The sequence below is a fragment of the Pogonomyrmex barbatus genome, unplaced genomic scaffold (genome assembly GCF_055798465.1).
Source record: "Pogonomyrmex barbatus isolate J1 unplaced genomic scaffold, ASM5579846v1 scaffold1, whole genome shotgun sequence".
In the NCBI taxonomy this organism is placed as follows: domain Eukaryota; kingdom Metazoa; phylum Arthropoda; class Insecta; order Hymenoptera; family Formicidae; genus Pogonomyrmex; species Pogonomyrmex barbatus.
Window position 1 is genome coordinate 25208654 of NW_028297098.1, and position 25416 is coordinate 25234069.

Consider the following 25416-nt stretch of genomic DNA (forward strand, 5'->3'; position numbering starts at 1 on the left):
AAGAAACCCGAGCAACGCGCATTGAATTATCAAAGTAAAAAGCGCGAAAAGATATAAGGGTACAACAGCGAGCACAGGTGAATGGCGTAAACTGTCATGGCGGCTACCCCTCGCGGCGAACGCACAAAGCTATGCGTGCTACGCCAAGGCCGCGTCGGTCAACAAAAAATGAAAACAAAACGGGCTCGCTTTCACGATACATATTCCGAGAAGTAAATCGTCGAAGTTAGTGTTTCTAAACTACGCGTTTTCGCCGGACGTGTTTTCTCGTACTTTTATTCAGATAATATAATGTTGAATATTATAATTTCTATTATAAAGAGAGTTCTCCGCACAATGAAGAAAATATTAGGTACAGGAATAAATATTAAATGTTGTGTAAAGAACTATGCACAATAAGCAACGAAAAGTTTCGTGTTAGATTTTTGTGCCTGTTTCTTACTCCAGATAATTTTGATTGCACGTAAAATCTTGATCTCGAAAAAGAGATCCGCGAAAAATATCAACGATAAATGAATGCAGCAATAATCGTCACGAGAAGAAGCAGCGCGTTAAATCGAACATAACGGCAAGTCAACCGTTACATTTTCTGTACATCCCGAGATTTCATTGAATACGCAAATGCATAAAAATATACGAGAGCTCTGCTGAAACGCGAAATGCGCGGTCACGTTTCTCCCAACGTGGTTTTGTGATTAATTACCGACGCGCGTCCAACAAGTATGTTGATTTGACTCTTTTTCCACGAAACGCAGACGATTGAATCGCGGACGATCGTAACGCAAGAGCATGACGTAATCGCGTCGGCGTAACACTGTGCGATTTGCGCAGACACGGATGCATCACAATAAAAGATGAGTAAAATACAACAGCGCGACAATAAAAGTGGGCGCGCCATCGCGCAAAAGAGATTTTTTTTTTTTTCATGAAAAGTATAAATAAATGTCAAACAGTTAACGTGTTACGTGTCTGTTGTTTATCAAGACATTTAGCCAAATATGCTGCAAACAGATTTTACAAAGCATGTGCCACAACTTGTTAGACAGAATCTATTAACAAAAAAACAATGATAAATCGACTGCGAGAGTCTGCTGTTTTGTAATCATTTGAATGATATAATCCGTTTGATTGTTTACGAAATAACAAATTCCGCTCGGTTTCTATTGGCACGATTATGTTAACTCTCTCTGTTGGCAGAACACAAATTTATAGAATACAACAGCCAATCTGCAATATTTCGCTTGAATCTGCTGGCAAACTGTTGTTATTATTTTGCTCACTGAAAAAGATATATATATATATATATATATATATATATATATATCTTAGCTGACAAAATTGGCAAACTAAAATTATATTATAAACTGAAGTATTGTATATTCGATTATTATGATTTTATATAAACCTGTGTGGTCCCTCTTTTTTAATTGTACTATTAATAAAAAAATATATCTTTAAAAATAATATGAATTGTTTAAAAATTGTGGTTGAATAAAATTATCGTTCCGACAAATTCTGTCTTTAATATGCTCGATTTGGAACGGTTATGTCACCTTTATATTCTTCACAAAACAAAAATTGGTGTCGATCGAAAATGTACCGGCCATTTCGAGCCGAAGACTTTATTAAATGATTACGAAATGACGAGCACAATAGTGCACGGCAATTATGGTGTGGACTATCACCTCGCTACTTCCGTTCTTCGGCAATCTTTGCGGGCAATCGCGCGGAATGTCGTAATAAGACGTAATAAAACCGCTTAGTGCAGTTTTGTAACCGCAATCATCTTCTCTGAGCTCTCCACAAATATAGCGGACAAGCCTAACTTTGCATTGCAAGACTTATTAATTTAACGACATACGTCGATTAACAGAATAATCTCGAAATTAACCGATCCTAAATTGTGGAGAATTCCGCTGTTTTGAGGCCAAACATTGCCATGTTTATTACGATTAATTTATATTCGCGATAATAATTAAAACAATCATTTTCTACGCTAATCGATCACTGATTATATCAAATGTTAATTAGAAGTACAACAGCGTTGTGACATGACCGTCAATGACGTTACAATCACTTGTCTTAGCATATTCGTATTACAAATCTATGTCAATGAAGATAGATATTGCACAAAGATAAACATATAATGTGAGATATGTCGAAAAAATATCAGGTAACCATTATTTCATACGTGGATACAAAACTTTACGTCGATAATACGACAATTTCGTCAAGTGAATTTCGTGCGACCATAGTTGAATCCGTACGATCATTTATTTTTTAAAAAATAATTATTCTTATTTGATATATCTTTTCATCGGTCTAAATCATCGGTTTTTAACTATAAATGCAAAACGTTTTAATAAAATAATTCGTTATTTAGATTCTCAATACTAAAATAAAACTGAATTCTAAGAAGTTAACTATTGCTACGTATTATTAAGATTGTTGTCACTCTCATTGTTTTTCGATAAAAATCGTGCCGCTTATTGTACGGTTATTATTATAATACAAGAATCCGAGACACATGAAGTGTTTCTCAGGATTGTGATAGCATTTTTATCGACGTGGCAATCACAGTCCGCGAATAAGTTAATTAACGCTTTATTCAGGATATGGTTAATTAGACGTATAAGAGATGAATGGGAAATCTGGTACGAAGGTCAAAGCTGTGCAATTAAAACTAATACACGTATATATTTTAATATTAGATAGTATCACTGTTCTAATACTTTTTTTCATTATATACAATTGTCGATGCAAGGGCGGATCTAGTTATCCATCTCTATCCAGAAGAGAATGTTGTAATATAAAAATTTCAATTTTTTTAATTTCTTAAAAATTAAATTATATGCTACAGCAGTTCATTATTCAATAAAATGGAACAAATTAATTAAATACAGAAATGTTCAGTAAATATCCATTTTTTTTCAAAGTTTAATTATGATTTTCATTTTATGAGTTTAATTATAATGATCAATCCTGATTGAGGATTTTTATGAGCAAGCTTTGAGCCTATTTTTATTCTTTCTTATTTTTTTTCTCCTTCTCTCTTCAATTTCCTATACACATTTACTTAATTTCAAACGTGGTAAATCGTGTGGAGCAAGTATAAACAGACCAGAAACGAACACACAACGGATCCCGTACGATCCGCACCTGGCGCGCGTCGATCGCACGGCGGACGCACGTAGCGGTTGTTGTTCGAAGAGGTGCGGCGGCGGCGCGACGGCGGCGCGACGGCGCACAGTGCGGCGGCGTGGCGGACCACATTACAGCGAAGCACGAGGCGCGAGAGACGCGCGGTGAACGTTCGGCTACCGACGTGACTGGCCGTGGACTTTCGGTTCTCGAGCGAGCGAGCGAGGCAGTTGGCCGTCAGTCCGCGAGACAGGACCGCGTGATGCGAATGTGTCGTCGTAGTCCTCGTTCGCGTAGGAAGTTCGAGACGCGCAACGGCGAGTGTCCCGAGTGATTCGGTGAGACCGAGCGACTGAGAGGGAAGCCGAAAACGTCGAAAATGTGGAGCCCGACGCACGTCCAGGTGACAGGTGAGTGAGAAACGATCGCTGTTGCCTCGATGAGAAACGACGTTCCCTCTCCCGTCCCTCTGCCCGTCCGTTGCTTCGACAGGTGGTCGGACGCGCCGCGATGGAATGCGTAGCCGTAACGCGATTATTATTGCTCCTATGCGTCGCGCGCGAGCGCGATAGATGTGTGTTCGTGTATGTGAGGTTACGTGTCTCTTTCGCGGAAAACTAGGCGAGCGAAACCCTCGCAGCCTCGTCGCTGTCCTCGCCGTCGCCGCTCAGGAATGTATCCGCGGCCGTCCGAGCCCCGTTGCCGAGAGGCGGAAATCGGAATGTCACTTTGTATTCATTTACCGCACGGCGGACATATGAACGCCAAAAGCGTAATTATAACGACATTAACGAATTCTAAAAAGAAAAAAAAAATTACGTACGGAACTTGATAGATCTTCGAAAAACATCCTGTTTTTTTTTCCTTTAAAAAAAAAACAATTCCTCGCAGGAATTTAATCTTGCTTCTTCCAAGATCCCAATCTTATCGATAACGTAAACGCGATATCGCGATTTAGCGTCGTTCGAGGATGCGTCATGAGAATGATCTGGTTTATATCTCTCGTTATCTTAAATCGGGGAAGACGCGTATACAAAGCGAAGGAGCGTGCACACGCGAGAAATATACCGTCCCGCTGCTTCGTGATGTGTCATCGTGTCATCGCGCCATTGCGCTGCAGTGTGCGTATTAAAACAAAATAGAACGAAGAAAGATAAATGTGTATTTAAGGATCATCTAGAAATGCGTCGTTCTGTCATACTCCAAAAATTTCTCTTTTCGTTCATTATATGCATTATTTGAGATCTTTTGTTTAACAGTTAATTCTCTTTAACTACATCTTTTTTCCTTGTGACAAAAATTATGCGACCAGTAAATGAGACGTATTGATTAAATTATTGAAACTTGAAATATATGATGTGTCATAATTTTTAATTAACTTTAGTATTAAAATTTAAATGTAATGTAATTTTCAAGTCAGATGACATTAGAAAGTTAGTAATGAATATCATAATTTCTAATTAATTTTATATGACTCATAATTCATGTCATAATTCACTTATTTTGTATATATTTACTATTTCATTTATAATCTTACATGTCACATAAAAAATTACAAATAGATGCGCCTAAATTTTAAGATATTAGTTATTTTTTATTATAAATATTTTTGTTATAAAATAAATATTTTATTATAAAAAAAATTATCTATCAAGATGGAATCATGGAATTCTATCTAATCTAAAGTGGATTTTATATATTCAGATAATATAATTTTCCATAATGATAAAAGAATGTTCTCTAAACACATACACAGAAATCTCACGATGTTAGATATTTTTATTGTTGATAATTTGTAAAACATTATTAGTGCTAAACAGATTAATGAAAGAGATATATTATTTACCTCTTTTATTTTTATCTCTTCTCCTCTCTCATTCCCTCGGGTCCTCGAGATTATCGTAAGAGGATCATAACTTTTTGCGCGATTCGTAACGACTTCTAGTGGTAATTTCAATTAACTCCGACAGCAATTAAACGCGATACAATTATGCGGACGTCTCGCGGTGTTGCGAATAAATATTAGCTCGTAGAATATCCTGAACAATAACAGGATGTTTATCTGGAAAAATCTGGAAAACTTGGGATTCTCAGGGAATTTGTTTATGCCTTGAAAAATCAGAGAATCCATAAAGAATTTTATTGAAAATTAAGAAATTTTTTTTGAAGTTGCTTTTTCTATATAATATTTTGTCTTTTTATTATAATTGAAAGTTTATCGACTGAATTATTTAATTTAATAATTTAATAATTATTAATGATAAGTAGCGTTATGATATTGCTACTCAAAATAGTTGTGTTATTTGTTGACTATATCTGTTGTCGGTTTTTCATAAACATGTGTATATCGTTTAAATTTGGTATTTTGGAATCTCTCCTTTCTTTCTCTTGTTATCTTTACCTTGTTTCTTCTGCGACAATTTGATCGCCGGTGATTATAGTTTTCTAACTTTCTTTAGCATACAGTTTGCACAAATGCAAAAAAAATTTCAAAGTCAATGCTATTTTACTGTTTAATCTATTATAAAATAGGCTTGACATGGAAATTTTTCAACTTATGAATAAAATTATCTTATACGTGCGATAAATGTTGTAATGTCAGTATCGTAAGGTTTATTCTAAACATAAGAATATATGAGCTTAAACTTATTATATTATTTTTGTATCGAAACAATAAATTAATCTTGTTTAATTCCAGGGGAGAGAATAGGAATTATTGATTCAATATTGTTTTATTTTCATATTGCGTGAAATAATGATATAATGATTTAATATGTCAATAATATTTTTGGTCTTATCAGAAATTCTTTAGTCAGCAAAAGTTATGACAAAAAAAAATTAGACTTAAATCAAGACAAAGACAGTTCTCATACATAAGCAAGAATGTCTTAAAAATTTTACTTTTGATTTCATTGAATTTATATTAATGTAAGTATTACTTTCCTCAACTCAAGATTAAAAATCTTCTATATGAAGATTATAATAATCTTGCTTATATAGAAAAATAATTATACTTGTATCCACACAAATTAAAATTAAAATTTTTCTAAGAAGGTTATGATATTCTTGCTTGCTATATATATATATATATATATATATATATATATATATATATATATATGAGAATATCCGTCTGGATTTAAGACTAATTTTTTTTTCTACACACCGTTCACCGCGAATTGATCGTTAGATAAAAGCCGTACCTTGTTACCAAGAGCGCAACTTAATTTGCGAAAGCGTACTCGCATTAGAGCACTTGTCCTCTTAATTAACGAGCGCGAAACTTTTACCTTCGGGCATTGGTGGGTGTCAAATCGAGAATATCTCCGCTGCGGCCAAGTCGTGCACAGATGAAAGAAAAGTAGAACGTCTCGAAATACCAGATGCGAATTTAGAAATATCTCCCCAGAATAATTCGCGACATTTCCCGGGGGAAAGACCAAAATTAAAATAAGTTTTTATACAAAAAGGCGAAGATAAGCAAACCTGTGAAAATAAGTTTTCATTTTTCGTCTTATAAAAACACGTAAAAGATATATGTTGCAAAATTTATAATAGGATAAAAAATAAATAATTCTTGTGCCACATACTGTGCCAGATAATTATAAATCCTCGTCTCGCAATTTCTTCAAGTGACAAGTTCTCAGCTCCTTCGATGCAAAATAGGCAACGTGTGAAAGGATGTTTAGCGGCTATTTGATGCTCCCCTTTTCCCCTGCTTTTGCGTGTTTCTCTAACCGGACCGAATATGCTTTCGAAGACATTCAAATCGACATTCAAATAAATAAAACTTTATATCCTAAATCTGTCCGATATAAAATTTACAGAGTTACTCAAAAAGAACAGTTTTGTTCAGATATCTGCATAAAATATATCTGAAAATTAAAAGATATTTAAAAATTTGGTCAATAAATCCGAAAATAATTTTAAGTCATTGAAATAATTAACATAAAACATTTAAATTGATGATTAGAATATAAAAACATTTTTGTAGTGTTATTATGAAGCTTAAATACATAATTATCTTGATAGATCAACAAAATTACTTGCAGATCTGTAGATCTGGCCGAATTTTTAGATGCTTTAGCAAAATTATTCTTTCCGTGTAAAATAAACATTCTTATAAAATTAATACGGCACGAAAAAAAAATTCAAAATGAGATTTGGAAAATCTTCAGAAATATTTATCGAAGGATCGGTCAAGAAACTTAAAAATCGCATGTCGTCGGATCATCGCGGCCACGTTGCTGAGACTCACGAAGCGTTGAAAAATGCTCCTATCAGTTACCTAAATGGTATTTGACTGGCTTCATGTCAAGGGCCTCTAATCCAACCGTGAAAAAGGATGCAAGTTGGTTCTCTTCGATGCACGAGAAATCGAGGAATACATTACCTCATGCGTCCATTACAGTTCATCGCTATTGCGCGTGTGAGAACGAGGAAGTGCTTCTGACAGTTATTCGGTAACGCTTCGTGTTATGAACTAACGGATTACGGGATGTCGAGAGAGAGAGAGAGAGAGAGAGAGAGAGAGAGAGAGAGAGAGAGAGAGAGAGAGACATGCGGTTTCTTTCCCTCCTTTTCTTTTATCGCAGTCGTTCGTTCAATAATTATTTTACGAGATCTTGCCGGGATTATTATGTGGATTCAGATTTCAAGTTCGACAAACAATGATTTACACATTACTGTAAAGGTCAATGTCATGATAACTTGAAGCAGAAAATAATATCGAGAAAACAATCAAACAAATATTTTTTTCGATTTTCTGCTTCAAGTTCTTGTCTTTAATTTTGATCTCGTTGAAGATGAGAAAAGAGTTGTTTGTAGGGCGATGAAATTGCCGGAAAATCTGAGTCTGAGAATGCTGCAATCGTGTGATTTTATTGTTTAAATTCCATATTTCGGTTCAAGGTTTCATAGAAATTGCACGAAGACTTAATAAATGATACGGTGAATCTCTCTCTCTTGATTTCAAGCAAATTTCACGATGCATCAATTTCCACGATGCATCATTTTGCATACTGATGCATAATGAAATCTAATAAAATTTAATGACCAATCAAGTTCAATTATTTATTAAAAAGTATAAAATAAAATTCTTGATCTCTTACTTCATTTTCGAGATTTATTTATTGTGATTGTGAGATGTTAAACAAGTTGTAAAATGCAACCTGAATGCAAACTGAATATATCACTCATAACAATACATCACTAAAATATCTGCTATATTTAAATTGATAATCTTTATACTTAACAACACTATTGTGACGTTAATATTGAAGGCGTAAACGATGATATAAAAAAATAGATGAGGATGGCAAAACGATGACTGATTTCTTGCTATCGCGAAATCATATCGGGGCGGTAACTGATATATATATATATATATATATATATATACGTGCAACGTAGCTTTTACTCTGATATAAGCAAGAACGATTACGCGTGAAAGCCATAACATGAGATTTTCTCGTGGCCACAGGTCGAGGAAAGTCGATTGAAGAAGAAAAAAAACTAGATGTGTGAGAGCTGTTAAAGAAATCTGTTTTCACGTTTGGCTTACCGCCTCGTTTTACGGCATTAATATTTAAATGCCAGCATGCGATATAAATGATTGAACATGCAACATTTTTGTATGCATATACCTGTTTATCTATTTGTGAGTTATAAGCACGTCGTTAATCTTAATGAAATCTTTACGAAACAGCTCGAAACTGAAAGATTAATCCCAACTAAATTATCTTATTCAGTTGGCAATTTATGTCGCAAGTGTCTATTTTACGTGAGCTTGTTAGATAAAAGTAACATAAATTTCAATACATCTAAACGACACCTCACTCGATATTTATTCTGTATTCATCTGCTGACATTTTATTCTCTTTATTTACAGTTCAGAGGGCTAAGGACCTGCTGACTAAAGGAAAGCACAGTGAGTATGATGCTTTTAACTTAATTGCACTTGCAAATTTTTTCTTACTAATACTCTCTTTCCTTTCATTTATAAGAGTATAAAGTTCAAGTTTAAAATATCTGAAAATTATTTTATTAATTTATAAAAATCTCTTCAGCCTCCTAATATCCCGTGCGTTTTTTTGATGAGGCACTCTGCACTCTGCACGATAACATCTCTTAAGATCTCTCGATAACTCTCAACTGTCATCCATTTTCTCTCATTTATTGATACGCGTGCATCGTCACGTTTCTTACCTACCTACACGTTGCTCGCGTGTTACGCCGATACCACGAGTGACCTCGTATTCCGCGGCTATTTTAGGTCATGAATCATCCGATTTTCGCTGGCAAAGTGATTCGAGTTTGCAAAACAATGCGCACAAAAATTTTCATACACACGTCGTCATATCAACAAACACATTGCACCAAAACCCGAATATCGTTTAAGGTGATACGATACATGATCCCTCAGCAAAATCAAAGTAATGCGATTCGCTGCAAAATCTTGTGCCACTTTATGTGCCGATTACGTTTTTTACTGTAATGAATACGCGTCGAGGTTTTTTTTTGAAAAGAGTGTAAAATGAAGATGTGATATTCATCCAAATGAATTCAAACGCGTTGAGAAATAAAAGTAAAAATAAAAGGATTTATTTCATACAAAAGATTTAGCAACCAAGATCCTGCTTGCCGAGAAACCGACTATGTTACTTGCTGTTATTTGTTAAAAATAATAGGTTTATGACGTAAGATAAATTCTAAAGTCTTTTTGTTGAATTTTCTTAATTGAATTTTCTTAACTTCCATTGATTTAAAAAGAAAATGATTGAGATGCAGGACTTTCACGCGCGTGCACATTTTAAAATTTTTACAAGTTGGCGCTTCAGCCGCAACCGATATACGACGTGAATGCGTATGCTATCTCCTCGACCTAATAATCAATATAATTGCGAGAGGAGTTAATGACTTCTCGATGCGCATTCGCGCTGTATATGCGTTGTGACATTACTATATTTATTAGCTGCAGCGGTAAAATAAGTAAACGCAACGCTGCTAACGAGAGAACGTACATGACTAATGGAAGGTTTGCATCTGTGGAAAGATATAAATTAGAAGCGCTTCGATAGTCGTCATATGTTATCAAACTAAATTACGTTCCATTATCTGCACCTGCGAAGGGGAATTGAATTATCCCCATTTCATATATCAATCTCTATTTAAATAATAATTGAATTCTATCGTATGTATTATTAACACGCGAGCCAAAGGCGCGCAAACCGATCAACGTTTTTCAATTAATAGCATTTTCGAGAGATTAATGACGTCACATGCTCTACTTTAAGTTCTAACATCACTTCGGATTGGGTTTAAACCCTCTACAGGGTCGAAAACGCTATCAGATGAATCGAGCTCGAAGCTTCTTCTTCCTTTTTTTTTCTTTTTTTTTTTTCTTTTCACCGCGAGCTCCCACGCGTTTCTCTACGGCGATTGAGAGCAGACGATGTCATATTCCACCGGGTGAGATCTCTCTAATTCCCGTTACGCACATCTCGTTAATCTTCCGACCTGGTCGACTGACCTCTCGCCCACGTCGTGACGCGACATGTGCCAAATTGTAAAACGTGTGTACGCAGAGAGCAACGACTGCTTCGTGACGATCGCGCTCGGTAAGGAAAAGTACCAGACATCGGTGAAGGAGAAGGCCACCAAGGACGTGGAATGGCACGAGGAATGCGAGCTGCTGATCCCGGAACAGGGGAACACCGCGGAGATCGTCCTCACCGCTCTGCACCGCAACTTCCTGGGTGTCGACGAGTTCCTCGGCACCGTCAGCATACCGCTCTCCAGCTTCGACGTGTACGAGAGACCTAGGAACAGATGGTGCGTCCGCGATAGCGTTAATTGCAAATTGCGTTTCATGCAAATCCCCCGCCCCCTCCCCTCCGCTTTCCCGCTCTCCTACACTTCACGCCCACAGAAAAGTCGCTCGGGAAAGAGAAAACATCGCGTTTTACGGTGTACCGCCTATCTCACTCTAATTAGCCACATTCCTTTTTGGATTGTTGCTGCGCGATGCTATGATCGACCGTTCGCCTTGTGTGGCAATATTTTTTACACAGTTAAATATGTGTACTTTCTTTTGGAGTTCGCACCTTTTATATAACTCATCCCTGTCTACGCATACTATTTCGCGTATATTCATTTTTTCTTGAATTTCGTTTTTACATTTTTGCAAACAAACAAATTCACGATATTTTACACATTTATGAAAATGTCACATATGCAACTGAAGAAAAATAATCAATGTTACAAGAATGTGAAATTTTTTTTTTATGACTATACGTGCGTTTTGCTCATTGTCAATCTGAAAGAATAAATGCGCTTGTATTATAGGTACGCCCTTAACAGTAAACCGGGCAAAGAAAATACAAAGGAGAGAGGCGAGCTCGAAGTGAAGATCGGTTTCATCGTGAAAGCAGGAAGCTTGACCGACTTAAGTAAGAAAGAACGTCACAAAAGCTCCTTGGGACAATTGTCCACTGCTGCGCAGTCGATTGGTGGCAGTTTGCTCAGTATCGGCAGCCTTGAAAAACGTAAGGGCCTCAAGAAGCTAGCCAAGTCGATCGGAAATAAAGTCAAAGGCAAGAGCAAAAATCGGCTCGATGGAAATAATCTGGATGAGAAGGAGGAACGCGAGTTCAGAATTACGCGGCAGGAACCGGGTGAGGCTGATCCCGGAGTTATTAGTGAAGACGAAGATGAATTCACGGTAAATGAGAGCAAGCTTTATTCTAACGATATTATCGATATTTATATTTAATGAAATCGTATTCAATATTTGTAATAACGATACATTAAAATTAATTAATGTGTATTAATTCTGGGAAGCTTGACGAGTAGGAGACTTGATTAATTTTATTTTTCATTTGATAAACTGTAAAAGTATATAAAATTAGGGGATGTAGAAAGGGGATGTATTTTTTATTAGATACAATCTCAATAATTTTAATCTGTTACAGTTCGACGATTTGTCCCACAAAAGCTCGGCTTCATCGTTAAATGCGCCTGTGCATCCGGCTGTTAATAATGGCAATGCAAATAGCATCTCGAATGGTTCGCAGAGCAACGTCTTTAGCGAAGTGAACACACCATCCGCGCCAATCAATGCCGCCCCAAGTAAACCACCGCGATTTGTCATGAGCGCGTCTACTACAAATCTATCAAAAGTCGACAATTTAACGAAGGATGACGAGTGGGGTTTGAAGCTCTATGGCAAGCAGGCGAGCAGCGTGCCTAAAAGGTAAAATGTTTGTCTTTAAGAAAAATAAATAAATAAAAATAGAAAAAATAAGAAAGGATCAGTAACGCCTTTTATGATTCGGTAAATTCTTAATAATGGAATTGTTACATTAATAATAAAAATATAATGAATAAATTTATCAAATGAAACATATAAGCAATGAAACAATGTTATATATATGTTCATCAGATGGGAGAGCAAACCTAAAATTGTGGTGGACGAGCTACAGGATAAATGTGATGTATCACCCATTCGTTCGCCGTCACCAATCACATCGAGATTGAAAGATCTTCCGGAACCACCCAGTCCGGCACCAAGAGAAATTCTTCATCCGAGGAACAAAGATGAGAAACTCGTTGCGAGCAAAGAAAAACTTTTCGCCAGTAAAGAGAAGCTCGTGAAGGATGATAAATTAAAAGATAAGAAGGATGATAAACATGGTCCGTTAAGTCTCAAGGAAGAAAAACACGTGAAGAAAGATAAGAAAAAGGACAAAGATAACAAATTCAAAGATATTAACGACGAGAATCACTTGTCTTCCGAAAGAATAATCATTGGCGGTGAGGACGCCGTTAAAAATGCCGCAAATTCTCGTTTACCACATGAAGTTCTCAACCAATTTGAGGGAAAATCAAGAGAAGTAAATATCGAAGAATAAAATTATTTTTTTAGGTTTAATTAATTGAAACTTTTATTATTTTTTTTATTAAGTACATTCATACTCATACGCATATATTTCATTTACAGGATCTGATAGAATTGGCATTGCAATTGCAAACGCAAGTCACAGAAAAGAATAAGAGACTCACAGATCTGGAGGATTATATCGATGCGTTGCTGTTACGCGTGATCGAATGTTCTCCACGATTACTTCAAAATCCGTATCAAAGGCGATTATCATCTCCTGGCAATCAGTAGATCGTTAATGTGCGATGATGAAATTTTCCTATCTCCACTTGGGAGTCACTCTGTTTTAATTCCTTAGTGATACTTTTATCTAGACATGACTGACAAGTGGCTATTTGTTATTAACATCGCTCTATAGTCTAATTTATTTTCTTTTGTATATGTTAATTTGAAGAAAAAGTTATAACGTTCTCGCAGTAGCGTTGCACGAAACCCCGTATTTATTTATAAATCCCGTGAGAATAATTATAAGAAAATGATAATAAGTAAATAGGAAATCATTTACTATCGGAGATCGACTTATCAATATGAACAAAGAATAGATATGAATGCCAATGAAAATGATATGCATTTCACATAATTGCCCGTCTTCCCAGTAAATAAAATCGTCAAAAATTTGTGTTCGTTCGCGATTGAGATTTCCGTCCAATTGACGTTTGTAAGAAAACATAAGCGAACACGACTGTATCTCTTTTATTACTATCTACTATAAGTTATTTATATCTAAGAATGCATTATAATAAAATAAGTAAAAGTCCTGAAATAGCGAGATACTTTGTGAGATGAAATACAGGAAAATACGTGCCTTTCGCCTTGTACATGTATGCACTCGCATTAAATCCAATCATGCCTTATTAATTAGGATAGTTATATTTAATTACAAACATTATTGAATAAAAGTAATATATGAATGTACATTTCAAGTAATACATATAAAACAATGAATTTTAAATATTTAAACGATTATGCGACTTATTTGAAAATATTTTTAATTAAAAATTTCCAATAAAAATAAACTTCGATTTTTATATCTTCCATGCGTTTTGCTATTTTAATATCTCCATCATTACAAAATTTTATATATTGACAAATTGATTAATTTACCATTTTAAATGTTTCTACTATTGATTAAAATTGATCGCGGCATACATTATTATTCGCTAAAGAAGGAGAAAACAATGCTTAACAATGTTCAACAAACGTACCCTAAATGAAACAGTAACTGTATGATAACAGATTAAGTAGAAGATATTTAATGTCAATGTTCATCAATACTTTATTCTACAATGAAAAAAATTACACAAACATAAATAGATGCGTAATTGATAATTAATAAGCATATTGTTGATCTACGAATTGTAGAAGTAGCACATGTGGATGGACACATATCAGAATGGGACTCGGTGTCAAAAAATGGAAATGACTTATTTAATTCTAAGATGCTAAAATGAAATTTGGGAGCTCTAGTGAACGGAGATAGTGTACATCGACGAGGTATTGTTAAAGACGGTCGATCATGGGAAAATTTTTGTGACTGCTAAGCGGGTCTGGAGATAATTGAAAAATAATAATATTACCGATCGTTTTGACTGAGAATAACAAAGGGAGGATAACGTTTATTTATTACTGTTATTATGACGGATTTAATTTTAAATTAATAATTCCTTTTACGACAAATAATAAATAAATAAAATAAATTTTAAAATAAATTTCTAAAATAATTCTAAATAAATAATTCTAAATAATTCTAAAATAAATTTTTAGGTGTACAAAAATAATTGTAAAATGCAAAGTTATTCTAATAATTTATTTTTAGTGTTTTATTTTAAATAATTTAATTTTCATGACATGAATTTCGGAAAAAAATGTAAGAGAACTGCAAAAGTTTTAAAAATACTTAAACTGAAGCAAAAATAACATTGTTTTTTCGCAGAAGTCTCCATTCTTTGCTATTTCACTTTTTTTTGCGTGTTATTATTAATAATAGAGTATTATAGCTCTTTTGCATATAATAAAATAATCGTGCATCATGCGTATACTAGCTAGTAAGACAGAGAACGTGTGCGTATTAAATGTTCTGTGAGCTTTTAATTTCTGCAAAAATAAAGTACAGAAAAACAGAAAAAAAACAAAACATACTTTTTTGATATCAGTAAAATATACTAAAAGGGAAATATTTTAGTTTAGTTTCAAATAAATCTAAAAATCTGCGGATAAAACAAAATATGATATTTTATTTAAATTAGATGCATTCCTTAATTTTACTTTTACTTGACTCTAACAATAAGTAAACAAAAATTGAAATGTGAATGAAATTGTCACATAATGATGAAATTCGCCGATGAAAATCCATATACATATCAGGGATCCGGACCGAAAAAAATTTTCCATCGGATCCATCAGTCTGCCCAATATTTCAGTTCGGTTTTCAATTTTCGACTAAAATGACGATTACGATCCGATTATTGGTTTCGGTTTATGTCCGGTTTAGATCCCTGATACATATTGATACATTCAATAGTTATGTAGTTCTCTGATCCATAAATTTATTCCTTTATTGTTGTAGGTTGCTGATCTAAATCTTTGTAAGTTTTTCTTTCACTAAACTTTAAATACATATTTAGACCATTTCATTGTAAGTGCAATGAGTATACACTAATTTAGTTACAAAAAACATTCCTAAATGTTGTAAATAGGCCTGTCTTTTTTAATTGAATTTCTTATTCCTTTTCCTTCTTTATCCTTACGCATTAAAGAAAAAAAAAAAGAGGAAAAACAAACTATGTAAGTTCAATAAAAAACCTATTGTCACATTTGATTTGTCATTCTTGAGAGAGAAAGAGAAAGAGAGAGGGGGCAAGAGAGGGGGAGAGAGACAGAGAGAGGGGGAAGAGAAATTTTGGAAGATAACGTGATTCATCGATGATTGAACAAATATCGAAGCAAAAAAGTTCAAAAGAAGCTTAAGGAGCTAAAAGAATACCATTCAATTTTTCAAAAGTAAAAATGAATATAGGAAGAATAAAATAAAACATGAATAATTTAAACATTTATAGATTAACATTAAATGTTTTAACAATAGAAATGAAAAGAGACATCCCCACTTCTTAAACGGATTGAGAGATGGAGATAAACGGAAAAGAATAGAAGAAAATTATTTTAACCACTTATCCATGTGACAAGGTTGACAAATGTAGTTGGAAAACGTGCAGAGAAATTTATAAAGTAATGACAATTGCTCGCGTACTTATTTTAATGAAAATAAAATCGTTATTTCATTAAATTCTATGATATATCTAAATATTAAGTTGGTGCAATATTAAATATTAGAACAACATTGTCTTATAAATATAAATATTTGTGCAGTATTTGTCTATTGCTAAAGATATGCATTAATTTTGGGCAAGAATAATATATTAATGATTCAACGATGACTCAATCAATGTAAAACGAGAAAAATTATTTGCAGAAAGTAAAGATAAAAGAACACCATTGAATTTTCAAAAAGTAAAAACTGGACTGTCGCACAAGCATAACTTTTTAGAATAAAAATATAATAATTTTAAATACAATAATAATTATATATAATAATTTTATTTATAATAAAAAATTATTATAAATAACTTAATACGTCACACAATAGTGGCACATAAAAAATCGACCAAATCTCCATCTGTCGACTATATGTAAAAAGACTTTTTCTCTAACTCAATATTTTGTTATATTAATCCTTGCTCTTTTTTACGAATGTACAGATATTATTATATGGATGGAAGCTGCGCGTACACTTGTGACATGGCAAACTATACATTGTATCTTTGAAAAGTTATTCATGTACGAAAGAAATAATTTCGTTTGTATTTATTTCCCTGATATAAATGTATAGGAATTTCTGATGTTTGATAATAAAAACGGCATCAAAATTATCTTCTTTTATTTTATTTATTAATTTAAATATGATTTCTCGAAATAATTGTAAAATAATTGTTTAAGCTGTAAAAGTGTTAAAAATATTCCGTTTATAAGACATATATATAATAAATTTTAATAATAATATTAAGTAATACCAATCAATCAAAAAATCCTATAGTCCCTATGTTGATAAAAAGTAACGTAGCTAATAAAATAAATTATAACTAGTTCTTATGACAAACAATAAGTTGATTTTCTCTCTTGTTGTACGTACACATTCGTAAAATTCATTGACACGGCTTGCCTACAAAATCTGTCTCTAAAAGATTGCCCCCACCATTATTCCCACTTTTCAAACATAAGAATGGAAAAGTGGGGAACAGAAAAGAAGAAGAGATTTAGCTTAACATTTGACTACGCCACATGTTTCAGAAATATAAGCGACAGTGCCGTGATATCATTTATTTTAATAAACAGAAATATTTTAGTGTGCAATTATATTAATTGTTATTGTTAATTATCCGAAAGTTGACAAGTTTTAAAGAGATGGAGATAGAAATGGAGATAGAAACAGTAACATTAATACTGAAAGGGATACGATTCAGAGTCAGTAAGCAAAAACTAATTCACAAAAGTCAATTTTTTGCCGTGCTTCTATCCAAAAATTATATTGATTATCATAAAACGGAACATACTATCTTGTATGATATTCCTGTAACTATAATGGAGGTAAGTTAATTCAAATTTCTCTTTGTATAATATTCGTATTTTTTAATTTAAAGTTAAAAATCCGTCCACGTGGTTCTATTAAAGATTGAACTTAAAAGATTGAATTAAATAGTAGATTAAATACAAATAATAATCTTGATGCTGTAAGAACATAAAAAATAGATCACAAAATTTTATTATATTTACGGTGAATTAAATATCTTTTTGAATAAAGCGTATGCCTTACTTAAAAATTTCAAAAATTTCGTAAAATATTTCATTTTAGAGCAACTTATTTTAACTATATAATATAAACAAATAAATATATATATATTTTTTTTTATTGCCATTTTTTTTATCTATAATAGAATATACTAGATCGGATTCCAAATGTATTTTGTGTATACATGTATGTGTATATGTCGTGCGTTTTGACATGCGGACGTGCATGATAGAAATGCTAGAATATGCTAGAATATGCTAGAGTCAATAGAGTATGGTAATTCAGTTGAATGATGCATTTTTTATATGACGTGTATGTATGCGCACATGCACGACATATACACTTACACATTTATGCATATACAACATGCATTTGCATTAGTTCTAACATATTCTATTGTAGATAGAAAAAATTAGTATAGTCAAAAATTAATATAATATTAATTTTATATATATATATATATATACACATAGATTCTCTAAATTTTTAAATTTTATAGATTATATGAAAACGCTAGAATAGTTTTGTATCTGTATGTGTGCGGGCGCGCGCGCGCGCGTGTGTGTGTGTGTGTGTGTGTGTGTGTGTGCGCGCGCGTGTGTTTCGTGTGTGCGCGCGCGCGCGCGTGTGCGAAACATTATATTTTATTAAAATAAATTATCTTGTTGTTCAATCCAAATACAGAGACAATAATTTTGTAGATGTTTCTTCATTGGATTGAGTATAATCACCTTCCCTCCCCCCCAAAGAGAGAGACTAAAAGGAAAGTGTTTAAGGATTTATATATCTTATTGGAAATAAGTATCTTATTTGCAACAGATGAACTGATAGAACATATAACATACATTTTTGAACAACGATATATGACACCAGAATATCTACTTGATATTTGGTTACGTGCTGAAGAATTAGGAATTAAAATTTTACGAGATCTTTCTTTGTTAACTAGTTTAGATCGTTTTGTAGAGCTACCTCTTGATTCGCTCTTTAAATTGAAAAAGAGTGATTTTTTGAAGTTAATTGGTAACATTAATATTACATGCACAAAAGATTATTTAAATCAAGTTTCTAAAGAATGGGCAGATTATAATAAGGTAAACATAATGATTACATAAATAATATTTTATAAATTTTATTTCAATATCTTAAAAATAATATAAAAATTATAATAATTTTTTATTTAAAGTTGTACATATTTCAAATTATAAGACATAAGTTTAAAATATCCATTTTGATCTGTTTGATGTAATATGCCATTATATTTTATTATGCATTAACACACTTTTTATAACTGTCTCTTCGTATAATAAAAAATTTTTAATACAGGAGGAACTTCTTATAAATATCATAAAAAAAGAACAGAAAAATACTTTTCAAGCAATTATAACCTCAGAAAATTCTAATATAAACAGCGACTTTTCTATATATTGCTGGGATGGTAAAGAATTCTTTAAATTTACCTCTTTCAAATACCCTAAAAACATTATTGGAATTTGTAATCGCACCCGCCCGTTGGAAGGAGAAAGGATTGTTGCTAGAGGTATGCTATCTTTTATCTTATCCTGTTTTATCTATCCTATTTACTACTTTACTTACTTTACTTACTTTAATATTTTAGGACATAATTTGTATCTTCTTGGAGGACAATATACTTGTGACGGAAGTTATAACAAATACATATGGCGATATTCTTTGATTTCAAAAAAATGGTTTCGTCAGACAGTGTAAGGATTCTAACAATAAAATAGATGAGAGATCGGTGTAATTATAGATAGATAGATTTACTAAAAGAGATCTTCTCTTAAAACAATTTTCATTAATATTTTAGAATGCCAATTAACAGAAAAGATATGATCGCTACATTTGTCAAAACTAAATTAATAATTCTAGCTGGTATAGGAGAACATGGAAGAACAGTTAATCATGTGGATATTTATGATGTACATACAGGTAATTTTAATATGTTTGAATATATTATATTAGTATATTAAGGATATATTAAGGACTAATTTGACTCTCCTTATTTCTTTTATTTAATTTTTTAAATGGCCTTTAACTTTAAATAAGTTAAATAAAAAAATGTATGTAGTATTATAGTGAGAGTCTTTAATGATTTGAATATACATAATAGTCCGTAACAAAGATTATTATGTATAATTTTTCAGATACGAATTATATCGGATTTTTACTTTTTATAATTATCTTTCTTCGTGAATATATTCTCAACTGAAATTTATCATAAGAACACAAATTATTTTGTTATATTAACATAATTAATTAAAATTTGTTTTACCAATGCACAGATACATGGATAAAAGATGAGTTTTCACATATTTGGAGAAGTAATACTAAACATTTTGTTATAAATGGAACCTTGTACATTTTCGATAAAAATGAAATTGATTTTTACATTAGTATTTATTCATCTGAACTGGGTTACTGGCAATACTTAAATTTCTCGATAATTAACCCTTTATCTTCATTTATTTATGAACTTGACATTCCAGAAAAAACCCCGTTACTCACATTTGACAATGCAAGGTGTCATCTAGGTAAATATTATTATACAATTTATGCATTACATGAGTGTAAAAAAAAGTAAAAATTTATTATGTATTATATTTCTTGTTGCAGATACAAAGAAAAGAGTTTTAAATGTTGCATGCAACATGAAAGATTGTAAACACGTCGATTTCAAATATATAAATAAAATGGACGAGATAAGTCCTATTAAGTTCCCTTTCTGGTTATGGCCGAAATATATTGTAGATGATAAGCACAGATTAAATATGCACATGACATATGATATAGACTTCTTCGAAGTCAAATCATCAAATAACGAAAAATGTATAAAAGAGACTCTTAACTTACCGATAATAGCATGTTGCAATAGTATATTCGATTGGGATTTGTATAATAGGATTGAATATTCATTTGATAATTTGCATTTGCATTGCATTCCCTTGCATAACTTACCTTCATTGTACTGTAAATCAGAATTTTTCGATCTAATAGATCTAAATCAGCTGCATACATCATTATTAGGATTTACAAATTGATTTATGTTTAATTAAGAAATAAGCTTTACAGTTTTATTGTTTATTACTACTGTATTTTAAGTTTGTTAATAATAACAACGCAATTGCGATATAAGAAATTGTTTCTAATTTAATTTAGATAAAGTCAAAAATATTCAATCAACATGATTATTAAAGTTTTTATTAGCATATATGATTTACCTTAAGGATAATGTATAATACTTGAGTTATACTTTAAATAGGTGCAACATATATACAGAACTTATGCTATACTCTATTACCAAATATAAACACTTATTAATAATTTATTAATTATTAATGATTTTGAAAGCAATTATAGAATTTGAAAAAATAATTTTCAGAAACTCATAGATATATGATTTTGTTAAATTTCAAAGTCTTTCTGCAAATCTTTCTTTTTTTTTTTGATGTGCAGTCTTCTTTGCTATTGTTATATTATTAAATTTTATGATAAATTTAAATAGGTGCAGTCAAATTTTATTATTTATAAAAAAATTATTGACTTAGAGTGTTAAATTATAAGTCAGATACTTTTATTGTATACTCCTCGCGTATACTGGCTCGCCTTTCTCGCGGAATATAAATTGATAATTATAAATTATTAATTCACTTTTATTTAAAATACATTATTTTGTATTGAAATCTTTGAAAGTTTATTTTTAATTTAAATCCTAATTTAATTACAATTATAAGTGTTAATAAATTTTTTTTATTTACATTATTTATTGAATTTATTGTTACTCATATTATAATTATTATTTTATTAAATTATGTAGATACAATATCTAGTATTTAGAATTTATATCATAACAATTTATGTAATATTGGCATGCTGATTATGCAAGAAATTTATTATCTCGTTTGAATCTCACGTCATTCATTTTGAATCTTTTACACGAATCGTTTTCACCCGATTCAGGCTGAGAAAAAGATTTCTTTAGATTTAGCAATTCTATTTGTTTGATTTGAATTTATTTAATTTAAACAACGTAATTTTATATTAAAATTGAGTTTGTTGAATTAAGAGTTTTGTTGTTTTGTTAGAATATATTTTGTTTAATAGAAAGAACGTCATTATTTAAAGGAAATAAAATTTATTTTTGAACTAAATAATACTTTGTTTGGCTAGATTAAATATTGTTTTAATGAAAGAAAGAGATTCTTTAATATTGTTAAAGCATAAATAAAGAGCGTAATTGTTTTCCAAATAATTTATTAAATAAATATTTTATTTAAAAAGAAAAAAGCTGCTTATTATTTGAAAAGTCGAACAATCGAATTAATAGAATTAGTAGAAATAATAATTGATTTGTTTGTACTATTTCGAAAGATAAATTTCCTTGAATCTAACAAAATTTATTAAATCTAAAGAAATCATTCTTTCTATGGTGATATTTAAATAAACAGTTTCGATCATACGCGAATAATACGAACGAATCATATGGGCCTTAGATTTTTTTTTCTCATTGAATATATTTTTCTTTGAATATATATTAATTATGTAGATCACAATATTTTTATTTTTCTATTTTTATTATTGCAATACTTTTATTAGTCCATTTTCTTAAGTTCTTTTTATCATATGTATTTGATTTTGATTTGCAATTGATTTTCTTTATTTTAAATCGAAGATTAATCACGCGTAGTGTAAAAAAAACGCGGTATTATTAGTATATAGAAGTTATATTACTTCAAAAGTTTTATATAAATTTTATAAGATTTTATCATAAATTTTAATATTTTATTAACATTAAATAGCCCTCGCGACCATCGTGCGCGCGTCGAACAAAGAATCTGTCGACATAATTAGCCGGTAATTGAAGGAGTATACCTCTTTTCTTATTTCTGGCTATATGTGGCCAAAAGTTTTGACTATGTGGCCAAATCGACGATGGAGCAATGTGGCCAGGAGCAACGAAAGGTAGATCCAATCTGGTCTGAAGACTCACAAAAGGTTAAATGTATATATATATATATATATACATATATTAATTAACCAAAAATAAGTAAATAATTAATAAGATTTTTATATGTGCGTTTGCACGTAATTGGGGGGAATGATAAAGTGCTCTCTATGTCTGCACTATAAATAGTACTGTACTATCTATAGATAGTACTACAGTATTATAGTACAGATAGTAGACAGTACTACTGAAGTACTATGAAAATTCGGGTGGGAAAGAATTAAAACAATAAGGAAATGTTATAATTTCAAAATTAATAATTCTATGATAAATTTATTTAATTTTATTTAAATAAATTCATCATAGAGTTATATTTACAATTACATTTTTTCATATAATTTAATATAATTATTTCATATAGTTACATTTAAATGTAATTATAAAAAATTAATAAACGATAATTAAAAATAATACGGATAGGTAGGAATACTAAAAAATTCCGGTTAATAAAAACATGTTAAATTAGGAATTAAAGATAAAGCTACATTTCAAATGTTAATTATTAAATTTTAGTTGAGAACAGAATACGGGTAGGTAGGGATATAAATCTATATAAAATCTTCAAACGAGTAGATAGGAATATTAAAAAATTCGAGTAGATAAGATAATAATTTAAGAATATATGTTTCAGTCGGGTAGGGATGCTAAAAGATTCGGGTAGGTAGGATAATAGTTTAAGAATTTGTTTAATTTAATAATTTAAGAACTTGTAAATTTGTTCAAAAGATTAATTGTAAAAAGAACAAAATATAATAAATAACATTTGATTGGTACTTTAAACGCCTATATCTAATATCTTTTTTTTTAATTTAAATTCATGACATAGACACACACACACATTTATTCCTTTATTGTTGTATTAGGTTGCTGATCTAAATCTTTGTAAGTTTTTCTTTCACTAAACTTTAAATACATATTCAGACCATTTCATTGTAAGTGCAATGAGTATACACTAATTTAGTTACAAAAAACATTTCTAAATGTTGTAAATAAGCCTGTCTTTTTTAATTGAATTTCTTATTCCTTTTCCTTCTTTATCCTTACGCATTAAAGAAAAAAAAAGAGGAAAAACAAACCATGTAAGTTCAAAAAACCTATAAAAACCTATTATCACACTTTGATTTGTCATTCTTGAGAGAGAAAGAGAAAGAGAGAGGAGGGCAAGAGAGGGGGAGAGAAACAGAGAGAAGGGGAAGAGAAATTTTGGAAGATAACGTGATTCATCGATGATTGAACAAATATCGAAGCAAAAAATTTCAAAAGAAGCTTAAGGAGCTAAAAGAATACCATTGAATTTCTCAAAAGTAAAAATGAATATAGGAAGAATAAAATAAAACATGAATAATTTAAACATTTATAGATTAATAAAATGTTTTAACTATAGAAATGAAAAGAGACATCCCCACTTCTTAAACGGATTGAGAGATGGGGATAAACGGAAAAGAATTAAAGAAAATTATTTTAACCACTTATCCATGTGGTTGACAAACGTAGTTGGAAAACATGCAGAGAAATGTATAAAGTAATGACGATTGCTCGCGTACTTATTTTAATGAAAATAAAATCGCTATTTCATTAAATTCTATGATATATCTAAATATTAAGTTGGTGCAATATTAAATATTAATATTAAATAAGAATAATATATTAATGATTCAACGATGACTCAACCAATGTAAAACGAGAAAAATTATTTGCAGAAAGTAAAGATAAAGGAACACCATTGAATTTTCAAAAAGTAAAAACTGGACTGTCGCACAAGCATAACTTTTTAGAATAAAAATATAATAATTTCAAATACAATAATAATTATATATAATAATTTTATTTATAATAAAAAATTATTATAAATAACTTAATACGTCACACAATAGTGGCACATAAAAAATCGACCAAATCTCCATCTGTCGGCTATATGTAAAAAGACTTTTTCTCTAACTCAATATTTTGTTATATTAATCCTTGCTCTTTTTTACGAATGTACAGATATTATTATATGGATGGAAGCTGCGCGTACACTTGTGACATGGCAAACTATACATTGTATCTTTGATGAAAAGTTATTCATGTACGAAAGAAATAATTTCGTTTGTATTTATTTCCCTGATATAAATGTATAGGAATTTCTGATGTTTGATAATAAAAACGGCATCAAAATTATCTTCTTTTATTTTATTTATTAATTTAAATATGATTTCTCGAAATAATTGTAAAATAATTGTTTAAGCTGTAAAAGTGTTAAAAATATTCCATTTATTAGACATATATAAAATAAATTTTAATAATAATATTAAGTAATACCAATCAATCAAAAAATCCTATAGTCACTATGTTGATAAAAAATAACATAGCTAATAAAACAAATTACAAACAATAAGTTGATTGTCTTCATTATTGTAATATACATTGTCATAAAATTTATTAACACGGCTTGCCTACAAAATCTGTCCCTAAAAGATTATCCCCACC

The 25416-nt window shown here is 31.1% G+C and overlaps 1 protein-coding gene across 2 annotated transcripts; it reads left to right on the forward strand.

Moving 5' to 3' along the window:
* Window positions 1-253: 253 nt before the first annotated feature.
* Rip11 (Rab11 interacting protein) lies at window positions 254-14116 on the forward strand. 2 transcript variants are annotated; one of them, XM_089085424.1, is made up of 7 exons: window positions 254-352; window positions 9032-9070; window positions 10728-10974; window positions 11488-11863; window positions 12114-12394; window positions 12584-13034; window positions 13142-14116. In XM_089085424.1, the coding sequence occupies exons 1-7, from the start codon at window positions 292-294 to the stop codon at window positions 13310-13312; spliced, it is 1626 nt and encodes a 541-aa protein (XP_088941550.1). In that variant the 5' UTR covers window positions 254-291; the 3' UTR covers window positions 13313-14116. The 2 variants fall into 2 exon arrangements, with proteins under 2 accessions (XP_088941550.1, XP_011630452.1); XM_011632150.3 differs by lacking the exon at window positions 254-352 and adding an exon at window positions 3255-3551.
* The last annotated feature ends 11300 nt before the right edge of the window (window positions 14117-25416 follow it).

Coding starts and splice junctions, on each gene's coding strand:
- Rip11 (XM_089085424.1), top strand. CDS start 292: ATGTTGAATATTATAATTTCTATTATAAAGAGAGTTCTCCGCACAATG. Junction 12,395..12,583: donor GCGAGCAGCGTGCCTAAAAG/GTAAAATGTTTG, acceptor TATGTTCATCAG/ATGGGAGAGCAAACCTAAAA. Junction 13,035..13,141: donor TTGAGGGAAAATCAAGAGAA/GTAAATATCGAA, acceptor TTTCATTTACAG/GATCTGATAGAATTGGCATT.